The sequence below is a fragment of the Colletotrichum siamense genome (assembly GCF_013390195.1).
Source record: "Colletotrichum siamense strain Cg363 chromosome Unknown KSG_Cg363_contig01, whole genome shotgun sequence".
Lineage (NCBI taxonomy): Eukaryota > Fungi > Ascomycota > Sordariomycetes > Glomerellales > Glomerellaceae > Colletotrichum > Colletotrichum siamense.
This window is the reverse complement of record NW_023501014.1, coordinates 4,053,157-4,078,093: the sequence shown is the minus strand read 5'-3', so window position 1 is coordinate 4,078,093 and position 24,937 is coordinate 4,053,157. Positions and strand designations below refer to the sequence as shown.

At 55.9% G+C, this 24,937-nt stretch overlaps 4 protein-coding genes across 4 annotated transcripts; 3 read left to right on the top strand and 1 right to left on the bottom strand.

Annotated features, from left to right (window-relative positions):
• Window positions 1–1,749: 1,749 nt before the first annotated feature.
• Window positions 1,750–3,285, top strand: CGCS363_v001031 (uncharacterized protein; the record flags this gene model as incomplete). Its single annotated transcript, XM_036632880.1, has 1 exon — window positions 1,750–3,285. One exon carries the CDS (start codon window positions 1,750–1,752, stop codon window positions 3,283–3,285), a length of 1,536 nt encoding a protein of 511 aa, XP_036502416.1.
• Window positions 3,286–3,723: 438 nt separating this feature from the next.
• CGCS363_v001030 (uncharacterized protein) lies at window positions 3,724–5,442 on the bottom strand (the record flags this gene model as incomplete). Its single annotated transcript, XM_036632879.1, has 1 exon — window positions 3,724–5,442. One exon carries the CDS (start codon window positions 5,440–5,442, stop codon window positions 3,724–3,726), a length of 1,719 nt encoding a protein of 572 aa, XP_036502415.1.
• An 8,425-nt stretch (window positions 5,443–13,867) lies between these two features.
• On the top strand, window positions 13,868–16,474 carry SAT20 (Satratoxin biosynthesis SC3 cluster transcription factor SAT20; the record flags this gene model as incomplete). The annotated part of the gene is made up of 6 exons (XM_036632878.1): window positions 13,868–14,090; window positions 14,150–14,811; window positions 14,887–15,789; window positions 15,885–15,927; window positions 16,019–16,174; window positions 16,329–16,474. The coding sequence occupies 6 exons, from the start codon at window positions 13,868–13,870 to the stop codon at window positions 16,472–16,474; spliced, it is 2,133 nt and encodes a 710-aa protein (XP_036501402.1).
• Window positions 16,475–23,016: 6,542 nt separating this feature from the next.
• Window positions 23,017–24,412, top strand: CGCS363_v001028 (Taurine hydroxylase-like protein SAT17; the record flags this gene model as incomplete). The annotated part of the gene is made up of 5 exons (XM_036632877.1): window positions 23,017–23,260; window positions 23,321–23,551; window positions 23,608–23,675; window positions 23,736–23,905; window positions 23,968–24,412. The coding sequence occupies 5 exons, from the start codon at window positions 23,017–23,019 to the stop codon at window positions 24,410–24,412; spliced, it is 1,158 nt and encodes a 385-aa protein (XP_036501818.1).
• Window positions 24,413–24,937: the final 525 nt, after the last annotated feature.

Genomic DNA, 24,937 nt, shown 5'->3' with positions numbered 1-24,937 from the left:
AGGCATTCTGGAAGACGGAGGCATCCTGGAAGAAATGTTACCAGCAATCCGGTATCCGCAAAGCAGCACTGCAAAAAACAGGAAGCCTTGTGAGGTCAAAGTGACGGCTACCGTGGGTCAAGAGTGTGGTTGGTGGCCGCGTCGAAGGCGGCCGTGGAAGGCTGTGGACGGCTGTTAGTCTAAAAATGGACCCGAGACGATCTGAGTGGAAGAAGAATAGGATGCCGGAGGGGACAGCCGGCCCGTTCGGCGGCCGTGGGGGCTGTGTGTGGTCCGTTTGCAGCGTAGTTCGGTGGGTTCCAGCGGCCCGTTTGGGCGGCCCAGAGGGAGGCCAGTCCCGCCCTACACCAGCGGCCGACGGCGACACTCGGCCAATGGGAGCGCTCGGCAGGAGAGAGAAGCCGTGGCTGAATGGACGGTGCTGCTTCCCCTCGAACTCTCGGACGGTGAACAGCGCTGTGGAAGCCAAAAAGCAGTGGATTAGGTAATGGAAGCCGCCTAACCTAAGCCTTGAACGGCGTGGTGAGCGAAACATTACGGGGGACATCCATCCCCTCTCGGTCCAGTGTTCCTCGGTGTCGGCCGTGCGGTGCGGCGTCTCCACTTTTAACCTCTTCACTCCAGGTCGTCGACCAGGGTGTCGCCAACTCTCAACTTCGACTTCGACTCTTCCATCGACACTTGGCCACGGTCGCCATCGCACTCTGACGAACCACAGCGCACGAAACAGGCAAAGTCGTCGTGTTTCTGCTCGTCGTCGCATCGTCAAGTTCCCCTCGTGCTCCTCCCTCTACCCCACAGCGCATATGCTGTCCTATCTCGACGGCTGACGGGGGGCGAGGGAAACAAAAAAGGTCTTTGCGCGCAAGAGAACGGATCATTATCTCATATTGTTCATGCATCGAAGCAGTCCAGGCGCCAGGGGGGCTCCCATGCCCGCCGCCTGCGCGCGTCTGAAGTCTGCGGTGTCTGCTTCGCTTGCTCAAGCTTCTACAAACCACCTGATCTGGTTTCATAACCCCAAACTCTGTCGCGCGCCGCCCAACTACATGCGCTCAGTCACCACTCGCAAAGCTGCGGGCGGGCGACCTCTCCTCTCCCACAATCCCGGGACTACGGCTCCCATGAAGGGGGGTTGACGAAGAGAGGGCGGCGCCAGGGGTCGGGCTGTGGTAAGGCCAGCGCAGACACGCAGGACCACACTGATACTGCGACTGGGACCGGAGAAGGACAGAAATGCGGGCTACGGAAAATGGAATTGTGTCTTTCTAGAAGGTCAATCTGACCAGCTCCTCGACGCAGGGGCATGCCAGCCAGTAGCTGCCCTCACTTTGCCATTGACTCCCTTCTACCGCGCATCCCACCCCCTCCTCCTGCTTCCCATATCATTTCCATGGGACTTGACGCCCACCACTCGCGTGAGCACTTGGCCCTGCCCAGGTCTCGTCGGGCCTCCTCCTCCCACTGCCCCCTGGTTCCAACAATAATCCAGCATCGCCAACGGCATCTTTCCTCTCTCTGGCTGGGGGTCTCTTCATCGTTGGCCTCACTCAGCCCCTCCCCGCCCCTCCTCCGGCACATGTGCCTCGTCGTGCCTGGTCTATAAGAAGTCGATGGACGTATCACCATGGAGACCCCAACTCGCGCAGTCTCCAGGAAGCATATAGGACTCTGCCGCACCTTCTCAGCCTAATGTCTTCTCCCACTGCCGTCCCAGTCTCCAAGTTCAGAGAGCTTTCTCTCACCAGGATGCCTCCCACAACCAGATCGCAGGCTCAACGGCAAGTGCCCCAACAACAAGACGACGAGGACTCATCCGAATATCATGACTCCAGCTCCGAGTCCGAGTCCGAGAGCGGCTCAAGCAGCGACGACGCCATGAGCGAAGACGACGACGATGACAACGGGGAGGGAGACGAGCCCGACGTTGTCACGTCTCCCTCCAAACTATCTTACAGACTAGACAGGCTGTCTCCCGAGGACCGCAAACGCGTCCGCAAGACCTTCAAGAAGCCGCCGCAGCTCTCCCTGAAGCTCTGCCTCCTCCACGACAACCACTACGGGTTCGAGATGACGGAGCTGGTGCACCGCTCCATCCGCATCGGAGGCCCCGGCAGCCGTTGGAACGGTCTTCACTGCTCCTGCAGGGCGACAGACAGCCGGGACGGGCTGCCTTGCAAGCACCTGATCTGGCTCCTGGACCAGGTCGTCAAGCAGACGCTGTACGACCACGACCCGTCGTCTCCGCTGACCATGACGCCCGGCGGCTTCCCAGAGGAAATCGGCGACCCGTACAGCGACATATCAGCTTTCCACTCAGACGTGCTCGCCGACGGCCTGCACGTCTTCAACCCCGACTTCGGAACCGGAGACGACTCCGACGACTCGGATGCCTCCGACGAATCCGACGAATCCGATTCCTCGGAAGAAGGCGACACATCGCGCCCTCTCGACCGGCCCATCCCGCATCGCATCCAGGAAGTCCGCGAGATGCTCTCCGCCATCTCCTCCACCGCCCCGGACGACTTCCGCCCCGACCTCCTCTCCTCGCCAACCTCCTCCTCCCGGCGCAGCAAAAAGAGCCCCATCAAACGGCGCGACCTCGAGGCCACAGTCTTCCGCATGCTCCTCGCCAACGACGAGTTCTTCCACTACTTCCTCTCCCAGATGCGCTCCACCGACCCCGTAAACGACCCCTTCCGCAAGCTCTCCCAGCGCGTCGACCGCGTCCTGCACGAGCTCGACGCCTTCGCCGCAGGAGACCCCTCCCGCCCCGCCTCCGCAGAGGGGCCCCGCGACGTCGCCTGGGCCGCCCGCCACATCACCGGCGTCGTCGCCCTCATCCGCACCAACATCTTCAACCGCGAGCGGCCCCTCGAGCCGTGGGAGCGCTCCAGCGCCGCCCGCGCCCTCGTCCGCATCCTCGCCGGCGTCGTCGAGCGCAACCGCGACTTCGTGCCCCCCGGTCCGAGGACGGCGGCGTCATCCGTCCCGCGGCAGGACCGGAACCTCTTCCTCCGCCTCGTCGGCGACCGCGACGAGGGCTTCGTGCTGAACGTGCTCGACCTGCTTCCCCCAGACGCCGCCGCGCCGTTCCTGCACACCCTCGAGGCCATCCAGGACCAGCTGGGCGTCCACGGCGCCCCCGCGAGCTATGTTGAAAAGTTCCGCTCGCTCATGTCGCGGCTGAGGAGGCGGGCGAGCGTCGGGTCCTCCTCGACGCCTGCCACGGGATCCAAACGGCAAAGTCAGGGCCCGGATCGAGGCAGCAAGAGGGTGAAGTGAGTCGGCTGTCTTCTGTACAGAGAGACCTCCTCGCTGTCACCTAATGGAGGGGACCGGCTTTCCTACCATGCTTCACTTCTTCTGGCTGGCTGTCTGCGACATTTGCCTCCGTCTTTTTCCACCCTCCCCTTTTACAACAAATCCCCTGTTCATTATAGTCGACATTTCCTTGATTTTCTGTTGTTGAATATCCCCCCCCCCAGGCAGGTTTCTTTGCACACACACCATCTTTCCGTCTAGACTGCCCAGCTGTTGTACATAGAACATTGAGCCCAAGGCCCTATTTGGGTGCTTGTGCAAGAACTGGTGTACATTTATCTTAATCGGAGTTTTGTTCTGTAATTTAACATACCATGACCCATCACTCAAACTCATCTAGCCCCCTCCCCCTATGCATTGCATGATTAAGTGTGCGTCCTTCTCATAACAAACCTCTCGTCATAACTCTGCCTGCAGTTTTTCCAGCTGCTTGAGTACGTCGCGCAACGAGGGTCTGTCAAAGTAGTTGTCCTTCCAACCGCCTTCTGCCTTCATCCGCTCCCTCATGGCCAAGAAGTCTTCTGCCCAGGAAATCTCCTTCTTCCACCAGGCTGATGCGGCCTTCTTGATGTCCTTCTGGTCATCGCCGTTGTCCGCATTCGTAAACGCCATTTTGCTCCCCTTTCTGACGATTCTGCTGTTAAGAGTGGCTCGACGTCCGCGGGTGCAATGATCAATGAGGTCCCTCAATTTGGGCGGTGTCCTCAGGTAATCCGGGAACTCGATATGTGCTTCTCGACGGTAGGATTGCCAAATAGAGGCTTGCTGTGGAGCGCCGGCGCCTTCAAACAAACACCACAGCACTCTTCCAAGCATGTACACCTCGGAAGATTCCTGCTCTTGGGGACTCAGCCCCCACCAACAAATATTGTAGCCCCTTTCGGGATTCGTGTACTCTTCTCTATCCTGAAGTGACTCGAAGTCCGGGCACAACCTCTTCAAAAGCTCAACATAGTGGTCTTTGGCATCGTCAGGCATATTCTCGTCGGTGGCCAAGATACGAATGTACTCGATGGCGTTGACTTCTGGTGAGGCGAACTCGCACCACACCCCGCGCTGTTCAAAATCGCACATGATGGCGTCTCTATTTTCTGACAGGACGACGTTGTCCAAGCGCAGGTCTGGGTAGAAGGTGCCAGAGGTTTCCCGATAGTGTACCACGCCGGAGGTGATCTGTGTGGCCCATTTGAACTGCTCCGCCGGTGTCAATGTGTTGCTTGCCTGCAAAAATGGCACGATGTCCCTCATCGTCCCGTATCGGTGGAACTCTAGAGTAAATCCAAGGACCGCCACCTTACTTCCGAAGGTGCACTGCTTCGTAACAAGATGAACTGGCCGTGACATGATGCTCGGGTGTGGCTTTGCTGACAAGAGTAGTTTCATCTCATGATACAGGTATTTGGTGTAACTGGTCAAGGTCTTGAAGATCCATTCGGTGCCTCGGATCCGAACGAGACATACGCTGTCGTGAATCTGCTCGACCACGTGTACTTCGGATATGTCAACGCACTCGGGCATCTCGACTGAAGGACCCCACATTTCAGAAAGAGCAGCTGATGAAAGTAGCTGGCGTTCTAGATAGTAGGTAGGTGCGACTTCGATCTGAATGGCCCTGATATCGAGCGATAGGTCCTTGAATACGATCCGAGACCCAAAGGGTACCGAGGTAAAGAGTGACTCGGGTTCGACGAGGCTCTTGGTCCAATACTGCAAAGCGCGGAGGATGTGCTTGGCAACGTTGAGCTGTTGTACCCGCGTCCGGTCTCTTGTATGGAAAGCCACGTCAAGGTCCAGCAGTTGGCGAACCTCTTGTGACTGGGTCGACTGTTCCGGGATGAAGGCATCGATGCGCATCGGTGTCATGGACTTCAGGAACAACGGCAGGACGTAAAACTGAGTCCCGAGGCCCGTACAACCGTCAATCCGCCAGAGAGGGTCGGGGAGGGGATCGAGACTGTCAATTCTGTTCTTCGGATTGAGTTGGGACGCATCCCAGTCCGCCGATAGCGGTTGCCTTGAATCGGCATTGTCATTATGGCTAATTTCGCGTCTCGAGGCGTCAGTGAAGGCGGCCGTAGGATGAATAATGTCGTGTATTATGTCCGACGCCAACTCCATCTTGTGGCGACGACGACGTCAAGTTTCAGAGGCCCAGTGAGACCAGGTCGTCCAATAGCGCAAAGGTTGTATAGTAGAGATGTTTCACGGCATCGAACCACGTTGCTTGTGGCAGTCAACGTCAGAGTTAGCGACAGACAGGTGGCGCGTGGGGGAAGGACGGGTGATCAAGTGACGGATCGCCGAAGGCTGGGTTGTTGGTCGCGTCGAGCGATGCTGTGAGACGTTGGAGGACGAAAGAGGGCGGGGGGATGCTGAAGGTCTCCTCCTGGCTGGCCTTATCCGCGATGGGCGACCAACGGGAACTATGGAAGACGATGGCGGGGCGACCGGGGAGAGGCGCGGAGGTTACGGGTTCGGCTGGGCGTGATCGTGGACGTGGGTATTTTGCATGATTATGCTGGGATCCGATTTGTGTGTTTGTGTGCTTGCCCTGCAGGTAGCTGCAGACAGACGTCGACCGGCCTCTGGGAGGGCGCGAGCTGATTGGTTGGGGCCGAGAGGGCTGACTGCGGGAGTAAGGAAAATGATGTTGGTTCGACCGGAGAGGGAAGTGGACTTGACTGCCCATGTGTTGGTGCCAGGGTCCAGTTCAGTCGCGAGTCGCGAGATGTTGGATCCAAAGTGGCTGGGGAGGGGGGGAGGTTTCGAAGCCCGAATTTTTGCAGACGTTACCTTAAGGTATTTTAACTTACACACCGAGGCAGTCGGACAAGCGCGGATCAAAAACGGGGTGGTCCTGCAACGGCAGTGCCGTCCACTCAGAGAACCAAGTGGCGACTTCCATTGCCTGTACTCCGTAAGCCGCATCGTCTTGGCAAGAGCCACGGCTTCCCCAGGTAAGGTGACCGACGTCAGATAAGGTGATATGTGAGGTGAGGAAGCTGCTGGCTTGCTGGCCAGGCAAGTCCTTCCGATGAGATGGCTGCTTGCTGTTTCGTGCGTGCCTTCTAAGTTGTGGAAGGCAGGCACATCACATGTTGGAAGAAGGTATGATTCTGAGAGTAAGCAGCATGTACCTTAAGGAAGGTAGGTAGGTGGGCAGGAGATTGCATACGTTCCTTCCCTACCTTCCCTTCTTACCCAAGGAAGGTAGGCAAGGAAGGTAGGCAAGTAGGTAGGAAGGAGGCAGTGGAGGCTAGAAAGCCAAGAATGCAGAAGCAAAACAAACCTGGAAGCTCACGGTCGAGGCCAGCTCAACTGAAACTGCTTTCCTTGCCGATGGCGGTTGGAAGCTGCATGGCTCCTGCCTTGTTAGGTTCGGTATCGGCCTCGTCGTTTCTTTTTCCTCTTCACGGACGCCTCACTCCAACAATCTCCAACGGCCACTTCGCTGCCCCTCAATTCAAAAGGGCCCCGCCATCTCCCAGACCCCGTGTCTCAGACAAAGCACTCGTAGGGCAGTGAGAAGAGCGACCAGCCGTTATGCAGTGTAAAGAACCTCGCCTTAGGCGGGTGGCTGCTAGCCCGGCTTGTTTCATTCGGGAAGACGGCTGATTGCAAGCTTGGGTCCAGATCGCGCCTGAGCAGAGGGCACAGCAGGCACTTTGCGGGCAATAGCCGCCATAAGCTCAAGTGGGAATGCCGTTGGCCAGAGACCGAATATATTACTTGAATGTGATAGATGATATAAATGCCATCCTCAGTCGCCGACGGCTGACGGCCGCGTAATCGGACCGCTTGGAACTGGCACAGTGGTACCTCCGGCGACAGATGCAAGCCATGCAAGCAGCACATCAGGCCAGTCGACACGGGAACTTGCCACTAAATAAAGTGCAAGCCGTTGACGTGAGTAACCGGACCTCGGACATGTCGTACCGGTCGTTTCGGTGTCGCGAGAGCTGGATGCCTTACTCGCAGTGACAATCCATCTGGCGGACTGTCCAGAAGCGCATCTCAACAGTCCATGTGTCAGCCAAGGCATCGCAGAAGGAACAAATTGCGGGAGTGCCCGCCTGAGAAGGAATAAACAAGACCGGGACCTGGAGAGGGCGGCATGTCTTTTCAAGGATCGTCACAAGAGCTGCCCTGTGCTTCGAGACCGTACCAGGTCCGCTTGAGCACGGATACAGAGTACATCCCCCTACATTACATACGTGCCTGGGTACGTTCCATGCTGTAAGGTAAGGTCGGGTACGTTCCATGCTGTAAGGTAAGGTCGGGTACGTTCCATTGCCCTGTATGGTAAGGTACGGGCGGGCAGACAGACACAGCTTCGTACCTAGGTATGATGGCATCGTCAACTAATAAGGTAGGTAGTTAAGGTACTTAGGCAAGGTATGTCGGTAGGTAGGCAAGAAAAAGGCCAAGTTGCTGGAATATCTGACGATGAGGGGAGGAAACAAACACGCAGCAACAGACGGGACGGACCTTACCTTCCATGCCTCTCCACTCCTCCTTCCCCCAACCACCTGCACCTGCCTCACCTGAAGTCAGAAGTACCGTGCTTGCCCGTGGTCTGTCTGCCTCGCCTTGCCTTGCCTTAGGTAATGCGCCTGCTTTGTGCCGTCCCGTCCGTTCTGGGTGCCGGGCAGCATCCAATGGAAGGAGGCTCCTGCCGGCACGGAGGAAGGAGCACATGAGTGCCATTGGTAGTTGGATAGGACGGGAAGGAAGGCAGTGGGAGGCATCAGAGACATACTGGCCCAGGCCCTGCCATCACCAAGCTTGTCTCGACCAGGCAAGGTGCCAGGAACGTCCAGCTCGAAGTTGCCATGAAAATGACGCTAGAGACGCCCTTCCGTCTGTCCAAGGGCTGGGAAAGTTCGACTCTGCATCCGGAAGCAGCTGCACTTGAGATGCAACCCACGTGATGCTCGAACGCCAGCTGCACCTTCATCGTGCTTTCCACCCATTCATCCATCCACCCGTCCATCCGTCCATCCCTCGCCAATCCTCCCCAAAAAATTCGACTGCTGGGGTTTGCTTTTGTGCCAACCCAGAGTAGTCCGATCGCAGCCGGATCTACTGCTCCTCGATTGGCCGGTCCAGTCAGTCCCGTCATCTTTCACTTCAGCGTTGCTGCACCTTGTCCTTCGCTACCCTACCTCACGGCCGCTTTACCCCATGTTCATCCCATCTGGTCCTCGCCGGCGCCACCCTTCTTCCGACGTCCTGGCCATACGGCACCTCTCGGTCTCTCGCTTTCCTCTCTCGGTTCTGCGCCATGCTTGCCCATCGTGCCTTGCCGCCACTGTGCAGCACGTCCAGCTGTTGGAGCAAGCGTCATCCTCAACAAATTCTGGCCGTCCATCCCTTTGATGAGATGCTGTTTCCTCTCTGCAAGTCACCAAACCATCACATCATTCGCTGCTTGTCCTCCATTACCATGCAGGTTCTGTGGGGGGCTTGCGAGACTTTGACCACTGCCGGCAGCACCATCTTTGGGGGGCAAGAAGGGCCGGACGGGGCCGTCCTCTCAGTTCCAAGTACAGAGACGCCCCTGTGGTAACTCAAGCAATACTGCAGCCATAATATGGACGTGCCTATGAGTTCATGAAAGGCCGCACAGTCTCTGTCCGCCTACAGATGGAACAAGACGACGACCCTTGCACTTCCTTCCCCTCAACAACTTCCCCGAGAATTGATTGAGCGGCTGGCCGCCCAGGCCGAGTCCAGACGCCGTGTACGCCGAGCTGCATTTCGGGAACCAGCCGCCTGCCCTCGCCGGTGTCAATGCCACCGTGCCGCGACCCTGGAGAGAACCGGTTACCCATTATAGCCGCCTTTTCGATGGGTCAAATGGTTGCTTGCCACGACAAGCGCAAATCTTGAGAAATCATCACCGTCTCTCTGCCCACTTTCGAGGAAGTTTCCCGATGAAAACCTGGCCGTCCCTGAGGTTCGTTCTCACCGGGTGGATATATCCACTCCTTGCCATGGGCCGACGCTGGTGCCCGAGTCTCCCGCCCGCCCGCTCGGCCACTTTGCCTTCACCGAGTGCAAGGTTGGCCTTGCTCCGGCGGAGGCTAGAGTGACGGAACGTCTTCCGCAGGTGGACCATGCAAGTGCGGCTGCACCTACATTACATATGGAACACTGTAGGTTATTTCGACCTGACCGAATGCCCACAAGTTGTTGACAAACGACACAGATCCGACCTTCATCCAAGGATCGCCTGTTCAAACAATCCCCACGGGCTTGTAACCCTCAGCTTGCCGACTTCCAGCTGGGGAGGTCTACAAGCCTAACTCGGAAGAGCAGTGCCTCTGCAAGTCCGGTAATGGATTGACGGTGCCGGGCTTTGAACTCTCAGGGTTGAAAACTCTCGTTAACTCTTCGTTGATGGTCTTGGCATACACAGAAGTTGCCAGAAAAAAAAAACGTTGACCACTAGCGACACCTCGATCGGATTTGGACCTCCGCGTCCGTCATTCGTCAATTCACATGTTGTCGGCCACTGGGCCAGGTTGTGTGGCAGTGGGCCACCCCCAATCCTACCGTCCCGCTCCTATCAACTCCCGCCAGCCCAGAAAAAAAAATATGCTGCATTCCAAGGTTGCCGTCACACAGAAACGCAAGTTTCTGCACGGATACAGCAGCGAGGAGGACGGAAGAAGCGCAGAGCATTGACGAGAAGTCCAACAGTGGTGGTAGATTGACGTGTTTTTCGCACGAGTGGGCCGCAAAATAATTCGCGCTACACTAGGAGACATGCGAGCTACCTAGACTCACGCACACCCTCATTTGAACGTCCCGGGGTCTGTTCATACGATTACGGATCGATTCTCTCGGCTCGTTGGGTAACCATCCACATATAACACTCCCAGCTCACCGGTTGCCCATTTGAGCTTAAACCAGCCACGGTATCCTGCGTCCCTCTACGCCGATGCCCCTCACTCCCCGATGCTTGCTTTCCTTCTCGTCACCGTCACTGTTGGAAAGACAAGACAAGACGAACTTTGTGCACCCGACGGGCAACCAAGCTTGGTTCAGGGATCGAACTCATGTACTTTGTGCGGTAGGTGCGAAATACTGACTTCACCTCGCCTCACACAACTGGCACGGCTTCATGCAGAGAAACGTCGGATGTTGATTTGATACGAGGCCATTAGTGGGTGGTTCCCTGACCTCATCAGCTGCATCGATTAAGGCGTCCGTTATTGGCGGTGGCCGCGCATGCAGGGCCTGCTCGGCAGGCGCCCTTGCCATTGAAAAGGCCAAAACCGTTGACCGACATATTTTCCAAGAAGAGATGGGGAGTGTTTGCTCTCTGCCGGGACACCATTTTGCATGATCCGCATGATGCACCTCGTCGACCGTCCAACAATTTGACAGATGCGAATTCCAGAAGAGGACAACCTTTCGTGGCCGAGAACCTAGAAACCGCAGCCTGGTACTCTTCTGGAATCGACGGGCGAGCTGCAGATAGCGCGGTCAATTGCTGGGTCGTCGCCAGCTGTGTCAAATCATCAGTCGCCTGGCGGACCGCCATCCATGGATGACGGCTAAAGCAGGGGGGCGGCGTCAAGGGCGGTCAAGGCTGTCTGGTTGGACATGGGGCTGGCGAGACGCAAAAGTGCGTATCCTGCAAGCTTCACTTTTTTTTCGACAATCGGCAGGGCTCTTCACACAGCGTCTCGCTTGACGGCCCAGCGCGGCGGCGCGGCCTGGCCATGTGGACTTGGGCAGCGGTGGTGTTGGTGTTGGTGGCAGTGGCCTTGTTGGTAGGTGTGGTGGGTGGTGTACGCACGCCCGGTTACTGGACCAGACACGGCTACATCATCCTCTAGAGCGGAGGATGCTGATGCTCCTCAATCATATGTAAGCCACTGACAGAGTCAACTGACAGCCTGGCCGATCGGCCAATAGACTGGGAAATCAGCCAATTGAAAGTCGGTATTCGACCAACGGAGCGCCTTCGATCCGACAAGATGGAGAAGAAGCTTCTCCCCCCAAATCCCCAAGATTCTTTGTCGACCGTTTTTCTGGGACTGATGTCGTGTCTATCTCGGCTATAGTGGAGGCGACAGGGGGGCATCATCGCATTGTGCCTCAAAGAGACATTTCCATCTACCACACCTTTGCTGCGTCTCATGGACAAGCGGTGACGGCCCCTGGGTTGCAACGGATGCACTTCCCTAAAGAAAACCAACAACGAGGCTCTTCCCAGCACCCACACATACGATATAGGTGCCAGACCGCGGACTTACACACCTCTTTGACTTAGCTTCTCCAGAGACTTACCAACCTGGTCAAAGAGGTGAACGGTGTCAGACCCTCGGGACCGTGGCGCTTTCCGATGGAACGTTGAGAAGCGTGGAGGTCAGATTGGCAAACAGATGATTAATGAGCCAAATCCGGGGGGGTTGCGGCCGCAGGGGAATTGGTTGGCTGCCTCGGCCTGCTGGTAACATGGCACGGTACAGGGTGTTAGCCGGGCGATGAAGTATGATGACTCCTCGTCTGGTCAGATCACGTCGTCGCCCGCATGGGGTCATTAATGACAACTTCACGTAAGCACTCGCACCCGAAAGCCCACATGTTAGGCAATGCCTAGCCTTGAGCAACCACTCGTCTCCCGAAACCAACCGACGACCCCGGAGGCCACGATGCGCTTTCTCGTTGGCGGCGTTCGCTGCGGTAAATGATCATGAGAATCAGCAGATCCCACGGCTGAGATTAGCCTCGGGGTCTTGCTGGCGCTTAGTCTTGGGCTCTCCAGCTAGGCAGACGGAGCAAACAGACAGCTGCTGGTAACACAAGAAGAGACGCAACGGAAAGGTAGAATCAGGATCAGCACTGCTCACGACATTCGGTACCATGGCGCCCTCTTCCCCACCCCTGCTGCTCTGTTCCCATCAAACGGGCAGCCTGAAATCCATCCACTCGGCAGGGGCGGGAAGATGCTCGGCTCCTCCTCTCGCGTGGCGTGGTCTCAAGAACCCCTGTCCTTTTCATGAGTACCCCTCAGACCGGTGAAATACAATTCAGCACGGGTGCAGCCCACTTCCTCAACTTCTCTCACCGAGTCTTCTCACTTCAGCCTCGACTCCTTCGACAGAGACTGACCGACCAGCACAGGCACGCCAATCGCCAGCAACAGAGTCTCTATCGGCACGCTCTCTGATCTTAGCCAGCCCGCGCGCGCAACGTTCTGCTCCACCGCAGGAGACATTGCTAAAGCGAGCATCGAGAACCCCAACGGCTCCGAAATCTGGTCGCGAGCAGGCGAGACAGCGCGAGACGCCTGGGCTCAGACCACGACCAAAAAGCACGTTGCGACAGCAGCGAAAAGCCAGCAAGAAGGAATCCGGGACGCAGAAACAGCGACAGAAGCAGACGCACCTAGACAACAGAGCGGTATACCATACCAATCGAGCACGCACGTACACTCGCAGCCAGATACCGTTGAGAGTCGGCAGCACAGCGCACACTTGCCTTGCCGCCTTTTCCTTTCGTTGTTTCCCCCCGTTTCGGCCGAGTGTCTGCTGTCAAACAGGGCCTGTCTCTCTCTGTCTGTCTCTGTTGCTCTTCACAATTGCCCATTCTAGCCCGACTCCCTATTGTTCGCTTCCACTCCTCTTTTCTTTCCCCTACACTGACTTGTTCTTCCTCCGCCTCCTGTTTCTCGCCGAGTCATCAACCCTCCTCTCCTTTCCCCTACCTTACCCTCTTTCCAGTACTCCACTCGCGCACAAGGGGTGCCATTATGTGGCAATGGCTCTCGTGAGACCGTAGCTCCCCCACCCCCTCCCGGTGAGGCGCAATTTTCTACGCTGCCCTTGTGCTTCGCTGTGCCTGCTCACTCCTGCCTGCCTGCCTGCTGCTGCTGCTTTTGCTGCTGCTACTGTTGCTGCTGCTACTGCTGCTGCTGCTGCTGCTGCTGCTGCTGCTTGTCTCTGCTGTATACATTATACACGCCACCGGTTGTGGTACTTCGTCTCGCTACTAGGCTCTGTCCAACACACCCTCTCTCGTCGCATCAATCATGGTAAGAGATGTCCCTGCTCCCCGGCTTGCGGCAGCGTGCATGGGATATATCACCGATCTTCCCCATTGTCCTTCCAGCCCAGCTGCCGTCTTAGCACCCGCATCATTGCACACACGCTGTCCCCTCATATCTTTTGTTAGCCCAGGCTTTTCTATCTTTGCTGGTCACGCCCCCTCCTCCGTTTGCCCTATCACCCAAATGTGCGGTGAATTGATTTCGTCTTAGAATCATCATAATCTCAAGAGGCGCCGGCCTCACGGCCTCGAGGACGAATCTCCTTTAGTGCCAGCGCAACAGAGCTCGCAGCCTCTCCTAGCTCCTCCTCCATTTGACTTCCACTGTCTACACCCAGACCTCAAACATCAGATTAATCAAATCGCATCCTTCTACAACCTCCAAGGGTACCAACTTCACCAAGCAGCCCTGGAAACTTACTTTGGCACATATTACGACCAGCTGCCCAAAAGACACCGGCCATTACCAGAGAACTCGATGTCTTCGCACATGCCCGGCGGTTCCATTGCTCAGGGCTCTTCGGAGAAGTCTCAGCAGGCCATACACTACGGCCAACATCATTTTGCTGATGGCGAACCGGGACCTTCCGCCGGTCTTCATGGTTCTGGTCTTGCAACTGGGCTAGTTGAAGGCATAGCCGGCCTTCTAGGAGGTTGTTGCCAAACGTGCTTCTCTCCTTGTACATTTACTGTTCCTGAGGGTATGTACGCACCATGTTTCCCGCTGTCCTAGTTTGGTCGTTTATTCACAGGCTATCAGGGTACCAGCTCGTTCCAGCACCAAGTGCCTTTGACTATGGAGCTACCACCGGTTATGAGGTCGAGAAACGGCCTTCAGTGAACGTCGCTCAACAGGATGTCTATGTACCGACAACCATACCGCCCAACGAGTCCACCGCATTTTCGAGCGCAGACTCTGGGCTGATGGGCACCTACGTGACGAGCTATCAGTCTGCACAAGAAAGCCCGAACCAGGCTCTGACTGCACCGCCTGCTGTATCCGACAACATGGTATACACTGACATACCGGTGCCTACCTACTACACCAATGCTCCAAATGCCTCCGCTCCCGACGCTTCTCAAAACTCGTCGGGCATCACCAGCCATCCTGCGCCCACGAATGATTTGCTCTCAACTCCATACAATGCTGCACTCGTAGGTCCATCTCTACCTCCAACCATGCAACATCAACGGGATCTGGCCGCAGTGGCCTCGGAATATCCGTATGCCATGCCGGAAATGTGCGTCAAGGATGAGGACATCGGGCAATCGGGCTCGGCTTCTCGGCTTGATATCGTCTACTCTCATCAGCGAGCCCCGGCCTCGAAGCGTGGACCGTTCAAGGATATCAGGCAGCGCCAGGAGACGGCCAACACCAGGAAGATTGGATCGTGTGTGCGCTGCAAGATGCAAAGAATTCGCGTGAGTAGAGACCATGATGCGTCTAGACAGACGTCGGGTGAGGCATCCCAGAAAGACGACTGACGATTTGACCAGTGCGTACCGGATCCCGACGATGAAACCGCGTGCTGCCTTACGTGCAAGCCCAAAGCGAACAGTATCCACCACAAGCACCTCTCTCGTCTCCCTTGTATCCGTGCGAAGCTCACTGACGTCAAATGCATGAAGCCGGGCCAGGTGCATGGGTTTGAATGGACGCTGCGCTGGGGAGACAACGGCCCTGTAGACAATATCGCCAACTGGGCGTCTTCGGATGTGAAGATAATCAGAGTGACGGAGGGCTACGCGCGGGGGATGTCGGTGCAGCTTCACGTGCGTGAATTCATTCCTCAGCCAGGCGACAAGCTGGAGCGTTCTTGGGTGGGACCGGATGGTTCGAAGAAGTCGGTCCCGATCCCCCCCTACGCCATAACCGACCTCGACGAAGCCCAGGCAGCGTACCAGGACTACATCAAAAGGGGCGTCGTCGACTGCTTCTCGTCGTTAGTTGAGGGCGTAATGGGCGCCCGGGATCATCTACTCTTCACAACTTATAGCAAGGCTTGGCAGCTTTCTCAAGATCCGAGAATCTCCCCAGAAGAGCGGGAGCTTTTGACGCAAACTTTGGAGCTGTGGGTGGCGGTTCGCTTAACCACAAAGTCGGTGGAGATTGTCGGAAACGAGACGCTCGGCATGGACCGCAACATCCTGGACAACAGCAGCCCACAGCATGGAAAGATCCCTCTTCCGCCAGTCATGGGCGCCCAGCTGGACTTAGTCCTCATCCAGCATATCCAGACGAGGCTCAGACGCGACATGCTGGAGAAACTCCAGAAGATGACCCAGCAAAACAAGCAGAAGACGTGGCTGACAACGTACCTGGTGACATTCATACTACTACACAACATTGCGCTTCTGGCAAACCACGATGCATCTTACGCCAGAAAACACGGGATGAAGGTGAGAAGACTGGAGTCAGAACGGGAGAATCGATCAGACTTGGGACGCGACGCTTTGTATTTGGATGGATTGCTGACAGTTGAATGTCATTACAGACAAAGTTCGCTCGAGAGGCGGATGTCCAAGAGTATCACTGGGGTACGTACGACTCCTGGGATCGAGTGATCTTTTATCGTCCCAGCGAGTGATTTTGTTGAGTAAGACATGCTGACGGACCACTGGTGGACAGGAGGCACGATTCTTCTGGCATACTTCCACTACTGCAACAAGAACGTGGCCCCGTTTAGCGAAGACTGCAGAGATCAGGATTTGCGACAGCTGGCTCAATTGGACGAACAAGCGATCCAATTTGTTCACTGGACTCGATCACAGGTCATGGCACACAGTAAGCGGGGTTTCTTCATTTTTTTCGCGATGCGGCGGAGCCATTCAACCACTCCACTGATCTTGGAGACGATGATCTCGTGCTCTCAATGTGCCAGATGAGGGGCAAAGGACTCAGCTGCGTTGAGACTAGTGGCTAACGTGATGGAAACCAGGAAACGAGTGGGACGAGCTTTACGAGGACAACGCATACGAGAAGCCATACTTTTTCGTCAGTCAACTCTTCCAGCGAGACTGGCGACCCCAAGACTGGTCAGCCCATGACCTGGAACCCCGAAACTTGGAAAACTGCGCATGTTAGGCGAACCGAGGGTGGAATTGCCGTGGCGCGTGGCGCGAGCGGGGAGGATCTCCTTTTTCTTTTTTCACTTTCATCATGTCTGGGACCAGGGAGGGATGCACTGCAGGGGCTTGCAGAGGCGCAATGCGAGCAGGCCAAAAGAGAAGTCGTTGGCTTTCAACGTCTGGCATGGAATCGGAGTTTTTTAGGCCAAGCCCTCGCCGGTTCTGCCGCCTCTACTGTGCTGGGACTCTCGATCGGAGATCTGTCCATGTCTGTCGAGTTTGCCGAGCGACGAGGAAGAATGTATTTTGGCAGTTCCTTTTGTCGGGATACCATGTTTTTTTCGTTGCGAAAGAATGGGGATGCCGGCGGAAGCCATAACGATGATGACAAGCGGAGAAAATGTTCAGCGAAACACTTGGCGTGTGTATGTGCGCGCGTGGCCGTTGTAATGTATTGCGTTATCAAGCTCAAGGTGCAATTTGCCGTGAGAGATCACAATCACAAGCGTCCAGTCATGTTTGTGTTTCGCCGGGTGCAAATAGGCGACAACAGTCCCGATGCGGAGAGGCGATGGAGCTGCAGACGACGTTGGGGGATGGAATGGGATTCGTACGATAATTCAGATACTGGTTCAGTAACGAACGTCGTTTATCATTCCTTTTGGCTGGTGGCATCGCATCAGTGGCCATCACATGAACTCTGGATTCTGTTGGAATCTTTGACGAACCATGTCTCGGGGTGGGTTTGTAGATCAGCGATAGGTGTGCCGTTGGACAGGGTCCTGCATGTGTCCTGCAGTCGAGTGTGCCGTAGAAGGTGTGGAGTCAAACGCCATTCGTAAGAGTCCTTCACCGGCCGTCGCAGGCCCCCGCCATTTCATCACATTTCATCTGCATCTCTGGTTCGCGGGCCGGGCCAGTGCTGTCAAAAAAACTTAAATCCCAGACAAGACAGAGCTCAGACGGGCTGATGGGCACAGATAAACGCGCGCAAATGAACAGCGAGAGAATGTCGGAATGTAGCCCTCGAGTGGCAATCTGGGGATCAAGGGGGTGGGAGGAGAGGGGATCGGAATGGAGGCTGGGGTTGTCATGGAAGGGGGGGTTCGAGATTGGGATGTTGGGACGGGGATGGGGATGGGGATGCCGATGGAGGGGGGACGGGAAATTGGAATGGAGAAATGCGGTGTGGTGTTCGTTTGTAAGTAGACCAGTTCGTCAACATGAAGACGGGAATGAGGGAGCATGTGCCGGTCTAGACTTTTTTTTTTGTTGGTTCGACAGTCACGATTTCCTATCTCAAGAGAGTGCTTGTGGCGAGATTGAGCAGAATTTATTACACGGAGGGGTAGAAAAAGAAAATGGTGGAAAATCAACAAGAAAGAACCATGAGGGTCCCCTGATGTGCCGTGCCATGCCATCCATCTGGCTTCGTAACACCTCACGCATCCGAGCTGGCTATCCGTGTCGCTTGCCAGAAAAGCTCCCACATTCTCTCGCTGGATGGGATCGAATCCCCTCGGCAACTATTCGTACGGTCCGGATCCGGTAAGGAAACCCAGCCGGCCAGCAGGTGCGCAAACTGCCATTGGCCTGCAAGGCGCAATGCGGCCACGGATTTGCAAGGTTCCCGGGGACGGAGAGGTCGGAGAGGAGGGGCGCGAGGAGCGTTCAAGGGTGGATGACGGTCACCGGTCGAGGTCGTGGTGGTGGGTTGGGCGATGAAGTTCAATGAGGTGTAGTCAAGAGTGGAGAAGGTGAGGTCGGAATCTGGGCGATACGTACCCGGGGCCCCACTCCCCCATCCCTTCCACTGGAAGTCCACACTCACTGTCATCGGACGGCGGGCGCCAGCCATCTATGGGAAGTGGCAGGGATGTGACTCGTCAATGGAAGGCGCGTCCGGAACGGCTTGCAGTGGTCCCAACCATCGGTGTCAGGGGTCGCGGCTTCTGCATCCCGTTCGCCTATTCTTCGGCTGCCTGCCTCTGTGCATGGGCCCCAGGCGCAGACAGAGCAGAAACCAGTAAATGCTTTCCCGGGACATGTCCAATTCAACATCGTCAACTCCCGATGGGACAGCCGTCGGCGTCCCTCTCCGGTCGTTGTCTCCGGCTTCCCCTACGAATACGGACTGGACGTGGACGGGACGCACAGAGTCTGCTGCGACGTCGTCTTCAACCGCCGCCACACCAAAATTGCCTTCTTGCTCTGCCTTCTCTTTATGGAGTATGTCTGCCCAGACAGACCCCTCGGGCCTTCTCCATCAGCCCTCCCCCCCCTTTCTCCACCATTGCAGGTTCCCTTCTTTGCTTTTTTCTCATTCTATCCTCGGTTTATGTATGTCTCCAGTTGCTCGCGTCTGTGGGACAAAACGCCTCTACCCACAGCACAGCAGCCCAGATGCAGACACAAGGTATCTTTTCGTTTACGGTACGTATCTCGTACTCGAGGTCCCAATGCGTGCCTTTAGCGGATACACGTCGTCCTGAGATTCTCCATTGCTTTTCCCGTTGGGACACAGTTACGTTACCCATGCTGTCGACTCCACGTTCCGACATGGATAGCTTAGACACACTCACAATAGCGCAACGGACTCTGCCAAATCTGCAAGAAAAACCCTCCAGTCAGCTGCGAAAAAGCCATCGCTGCAGTTCCCAACTTCGGGGCATGCAACCAAACAAGATTCGGCTTCAATTTTCAACCACATGGCTCGACTTTTTTCCCACTTGTTTTAGCTACCACCCTGGACCTGGAACACATCGCGGCGTGCAGGGGGCCCTGAAGCCGCTTGCGATTCGTCCTCGCTCCATCTGATTTACGGCTTCTCGTCCAGGCTCCCGAGATCGAACAAGGTTGCGTTGGACAAACGACGAGCGCCGCAACCAACAGCAGGCCCGAATGACGAGATGCGCCAAAGCAAAGGGAACCTCAGCTTCGGGTAGCCGTACTTTGAGGCACGGTAGACGCTGATCTTCTCGCCTACAACCGTCCCAAAACCAGCCTAGGGCCACAACAGCAATGAATCGGTGGAAAGCAGCGCAGCACGCCCATCGTCGTCGCGCTGCACTACTATTACCACGTTAGCTTGAGGTGAAGGCAGTTAGTTGACTGGCCAGTCCAGTCTGCCCACGCTCCATCCAACCATCAGCGCCATGACACACATTCACTGGATGGCACAACATGGATCGGATCGACCATGGTTTGCTAACATCTACCTCCCGGAGCGCACAAAGCCATTTTACTGCCCGGCCTACGGGGCCTGGAAACGCCAACCACACCGCTCGACCGTGCCTGGTGCTCCCGAACACCCGTCGACCCGTCATCGCCCCGACGGCTTCACCTCCTAGTGCACGTTACACAGCGGACATAAAACGTCTATGCTGATCATCTCCCGCCGCGTCGCGACTCCTGTCGAAATTTTTTTTCGTTCTTTCAATCCCTTTTCCTCACCCCTTCTCGATGCCCGTCTCGTCTCGCGAGTTCTGGGTCGATCATACGGATACACTGGCCAAAGAGGCGCTCGCCACAAAACGTGGCTTTTGCTCTACTACCAAGGAAAGTCGTCAAAAACATTGTCTCTCAGTGCACGCCCTGGCTCCACAGCACCCTGCCCTGCTGGGCAGCTCCATGGCTGAGAAGAGAGTTGGTGATCCATGTTCATCCAATGTCGAGCTCCCTCGTCCGTCTCTCTCTCGCGCCGCGGTCCCCGTTGCATCCCTCCTCTTATCCACCACCACCTGGCTTGCTTCCATCTGCATGGAAGCGTCCGTTTGTCAATCCACATTGGAAGGACTCGGTCACCACATGTCTTCGATCTCCGTCACGATCCCATCACGGAATAGAAAGGCGACATCCGTGCCACCACGCGGATGGAGCTCCATCGGAGTAAGTCTATCTTCCTTCCACTTGTCTCTAGCGCGCATTGGATCAATCCCTGTGGCTAGCTGCCGTTCTTGTTGCAGGCCAGCAGCTAGCAATCCGTTCGTTCGTTCGTACGTGCGTACGCATGTAGGTACATACAATCGACGAATGCCTAGGCGCACAGCATGCCCAAGCCAAGATACCTACACTACACACATCATCAACAACACGGATGAGCGAACGCGCATCCATTTTTACCCTAGCTTGGTCTGCAATTGGCTCTCTCGACTGGTCCGGTGTCTGCGTTTCAATCTCGGTTTTCGTCCATCGGATTCTTGCGTCTATTTGCTCAATTTCTTTCTATCCCTCGCGACTCGCCACACAGCTGTCGTCCCCATCCCGGAGGAAGACAAAAAACAGAGATTTTCTGGACCCAACGACGAATGGACGTTTACGGATGCGTGCCCCTCCCGCAGCCACTGTTTCTAGCCCACCCAGCTCCCCTCATGCATCGCGTCGTCGTCCACGTCCCTCCACCCTGTCCAGGTAGGTGTCTTTTTTTTTTTTGCGAACCCCGCCGTCTCACATGAACCAACGTCCATTGCTTAATCAACTCTTATTCTCACACTCGTTCTGCTGTCCACACCCATGCCCGCAAAGCCAAGGGCATGCCTGCTGTCAGGATACGCAGAACAATGACAGGATGAAGCAGCTGGGGGTGAGCTGAAGCACGGCACTTCGCTGGATACCGACCCTAGGTGCGCGCGTGCGCATCGTACCTTTTTTTTCTTTATTTTTATTTTTTTCTATTACCATGCTGGATTCAGGTCGGTTCATCATAATCACGGCTCAGCCTAGCCCGGCCAGCCCCAAAGCATCCTCTACTCCCCTATCGTTTCTTCTTTTCCGCCGGGTACCTGCGAGGTTGCTATGCGCTTTCATCTCATGTCGTCGCACTGAGCCGTCTGGCTAGCTACCTCTTTCACTCCTGTCGAGGACAACACACAACACACGCACGGTAGGGGATCGAGGGGAAAAAAAAAAGGTAGCCAGGTGCAGGTACTTGGGTCCCTCCTCACCGGTTCGGGACAGTGCTTTCTGTGCCTTTCCTTCCTTACCTTTCCACGTCCCATCCCGCGGCGCCTACCTCAGATTGTGGATTGTGGATGAAGCAGGTGCAAATACCCATCTTTCTTTCCCTCCAGTTTGGAAACACCCATGACAGTGCTTGCAGCAACAAATGTAAGGCAAGGCAAGGTAGGCTTGCTAGGAAGGCGTGTGTGTTACTTCCTTGCCGCATCTATTCCACTCCGCGTCTGCCTTTCTCTCTCTTGCCTCTCTCTACCAGTATCCATACCTCTTTCCAAAGTCGTTTGTGTATCGATCGCATCTAGTGCACCTGCGACTTCTCATTCTGCTGCTCCTGCTCCTGCTGCGGCTGCTGCTTCTCATGCTCGTCTCGACTTGCACCTACCTTACCTTACCGTACTTTCGTGCTTGCTTCCCGTCCCTGCCTCATCTGCCTACCTTGCCATATTTTTATTTTATTCTGCACACCTTACCTGAGGTAGCTGCGACTCCATCTCCCTTCCGTTCTTTGGTCCTCTGACCTCATTACTGTTTCTTCTCCGGCCTTGACTTAAAATGTCTTGACGGGACCACTGGGAAACTAGCATCGCATCGCATCACACATCGTCTCATTTGCCTCCCCCAGTCCTCCCAACGGCCCGGCTCACCAATCCAGCCCTTGCCTCGCCTTACCTTGCCGCTCTCCCGCACTTCCTGCTTCCGCGCGCGCACACGCATGATAGGTACGCATTAAGCAAGCAGCGGGCATCTACGGTGTCTTGACGGGATCGTTGTTTTGTTCACGGTACCCTCCCCGTACATCATCGTCGCCGCCTGTCTCTTGCCTTCAATCACCTTTAGTTCGTCAAAAACCCCTACGCGGCGGGCAGGCGCGCGCATTCGGGTACTTGCCTTCCCAGGGTCCCAGCAGACCATACGGTCACCGCGGCTTCCTGCCTTGCTATCTCGTCGTTGCCCGTTCCGTGTGTCCTTCCTCTCGAGGAAGAGGGAAACGAAGAAAAGAAAAAGAAGGAAACTTGGGCCATATCACACCCACCGCTCAAACAAGCAGTCGGTCCCTTCCTTCACCGACTGCAACTGCCTCTCCTACCTGGGAAGGAAAGGGGTCCCTCGAAGGTATATTAGTTTCTTCGTCTGCCAGATCTCATGACAGCTCCTCACAACCTCTTCCCCAACAGTTTCTTCTCCCGCCCACGTTGACGACCCGACCCGCGTCTCTCTCTACCATCTCAATTTCCCGTCCTTCCTTTGGAGTTCTGCACCAGCCCAGACTGTCTCTGCCGCGTATATACAGTCGCTCCCACACGGGAAATCTTGTCATCTCTCACTCTCCCACACGCATACACAAGGCATCGCTGCTCTTTGTGTAGCTTCCTTCGAGTAATACTCCAAGCCTTTCCTTGATTCGGGTCCTTCTCCCTCCCTCTATCTATCTCTCTATCTCTCTACTTCTTCACGGCCGTCGTCGTCTATTACGTGCTTCACAACGCACGACAGAGTAATATCAGACACCCATCTCCAGGTTTGTCGTCCCTCGACCCGGCTTACTCATCGCGGAGCCCCGTCGTTTCTAACATGTCGGTTTTCAGTTCTCACATCAGCAAGATGGCGTCCACTGCAGTTGGTCCGGTCATGGGTGCCGCCGCGGCATCTGCTGTCCACCATATCCATCACATCGACTGTAACGCTCCAGTCGCGGATGTTCCTGGTCTCCCCACCGACTTTCCCGAGACACTGGACCTCGAATCAGCCTGGGCCGGCCCGCAATTCACCCAAGAGTCGCAGTACACGTACAACCTCACCAACACAGACCTCCATGAGCTGATGGCTGCGCTGAAGCATTTCAAAGGTATGCCGACCCCGATCTCTCTTCAAACGGTCTGACCGTTGACATTTCTCTCCGAAACAGCCTTGGGCCTTGACGGCGATCTTGTCAACCCAGACAACTTCCCCCTCCCTACCCTGGGAGTCGCCCTTGACCGCATCGCCCACGACATCCATCAAGGCAAGGGTTTTGCTGTGGTCCGCGGCATTGACCCGCAAAAGCACTCGGTTGAGGATCTTACGGTAATCTATCTTGGCATCCAGGGGTACATTGCCAACCAACGTGGCCGCCAGGACAAGAAGGGAAACATGCTTGGTACGTGACATTGGCTTAACCGTCCGTGCTCAGCAAGATGCTAATTTCGTCCCCAGTTCACATTGTTGCAGACAACACCACAAAAGCCAAGGCGGATCATCACCGTCATTCCACTTCATCAATTGTAAGTACACCTTTGCCGTCGTCATCGTCGTCGGCCTACTAATTCGGCCCTCTCTTCCAGACGTTTCACAACGAGGAGTCTGGAGACATCATCAGTTGGTTGACCAGAGCCACCGCTGCTGCCGGTGGCAAGTGCATCATCGCCTCTGCCCACACTGTCTACAACGTTCTCGCCGCCACTCGACCTGACATCATCCGCACACTGTCTCGTTCCGACTGGCCCTTTGCCCTGTATGTTCAACCGTCTCAGTGTAACCCGACATATCCGAGCTGCTTTCCTGACTTGCTTATAGTCCCAAGTTCCAATGTCGTCCCATCCTCTTCCACCAAGATGGCAAGATCATCATCAACTTCGGCCGCACGCCCCTGATGGGTACTGCTGCGCATCCCCGACCGGCACATTTCCCCAACCTCACCCCTCGTCAGATTGAGGCTCTCGATGCCGTGGAGACCATTGCCAAGGCGACACAGATGGAAATCCAAACCCGCCCTGGTGACATTCACTTCATCAACAACCTCGCAATCCTTCACCGCCGCGAAGGCTTCGTCAACGGCCAAGCACCCAGCGAGAAGCGTCATCTCGTTCGCATGCGCGTACGCAATGACAAGCTGGGCTGGTCTCTCCCCGAGGAGCTGAAGCGCGAGTGGTACGACGCCTTCGAGAAGCCCGCCGACCGTGTCTGGCACCTGGAACCCATGCCCGATGCCTTTTTTCCTCTCCGAAAGTACCCCAACTAATTTTGCCGTCTTCCGTTACACGTTCATGCCGGGGAACTTTGAAGGAGCATCGTCAAAGACTGGAGAAGGGGCGTCACGGTTGCATTTCTTCTGCTTGCATTGTTTATCCCTGGGAACACGGGCTCCCTATGGCGTGGAGCGACTACTGCATCATCTATTATTTGCTTTTTCCCTCACCGTTCCCTATTACCCTGGTCGCCTCAAAAGTTTATTCCCTTACCTTGTCATTCACGGTCAGATGAGCACGGAGTCAATGGGAGTTCGCGAAGTAGAGCGCGGGCAAGAAAAAAGCATGTATACATGGATGGGATGTAAGACCAGGAGTTCGTTGTAATAGAAATTAATTACCCATTCACCGTCTTTCCCAACTAGTGAGGATCGCAAGCGCTGATCATTGACCGGATGTTCCAAACGTGGAACATCGGACTTTTTTTCTGGCAGAGATATGGGCAAGACAAACCGGTGTGGTTTCGCCTCAGTCAAATGTCAACCGCGTGGCTGCAGGTGCGGCGGCCACTGATCACA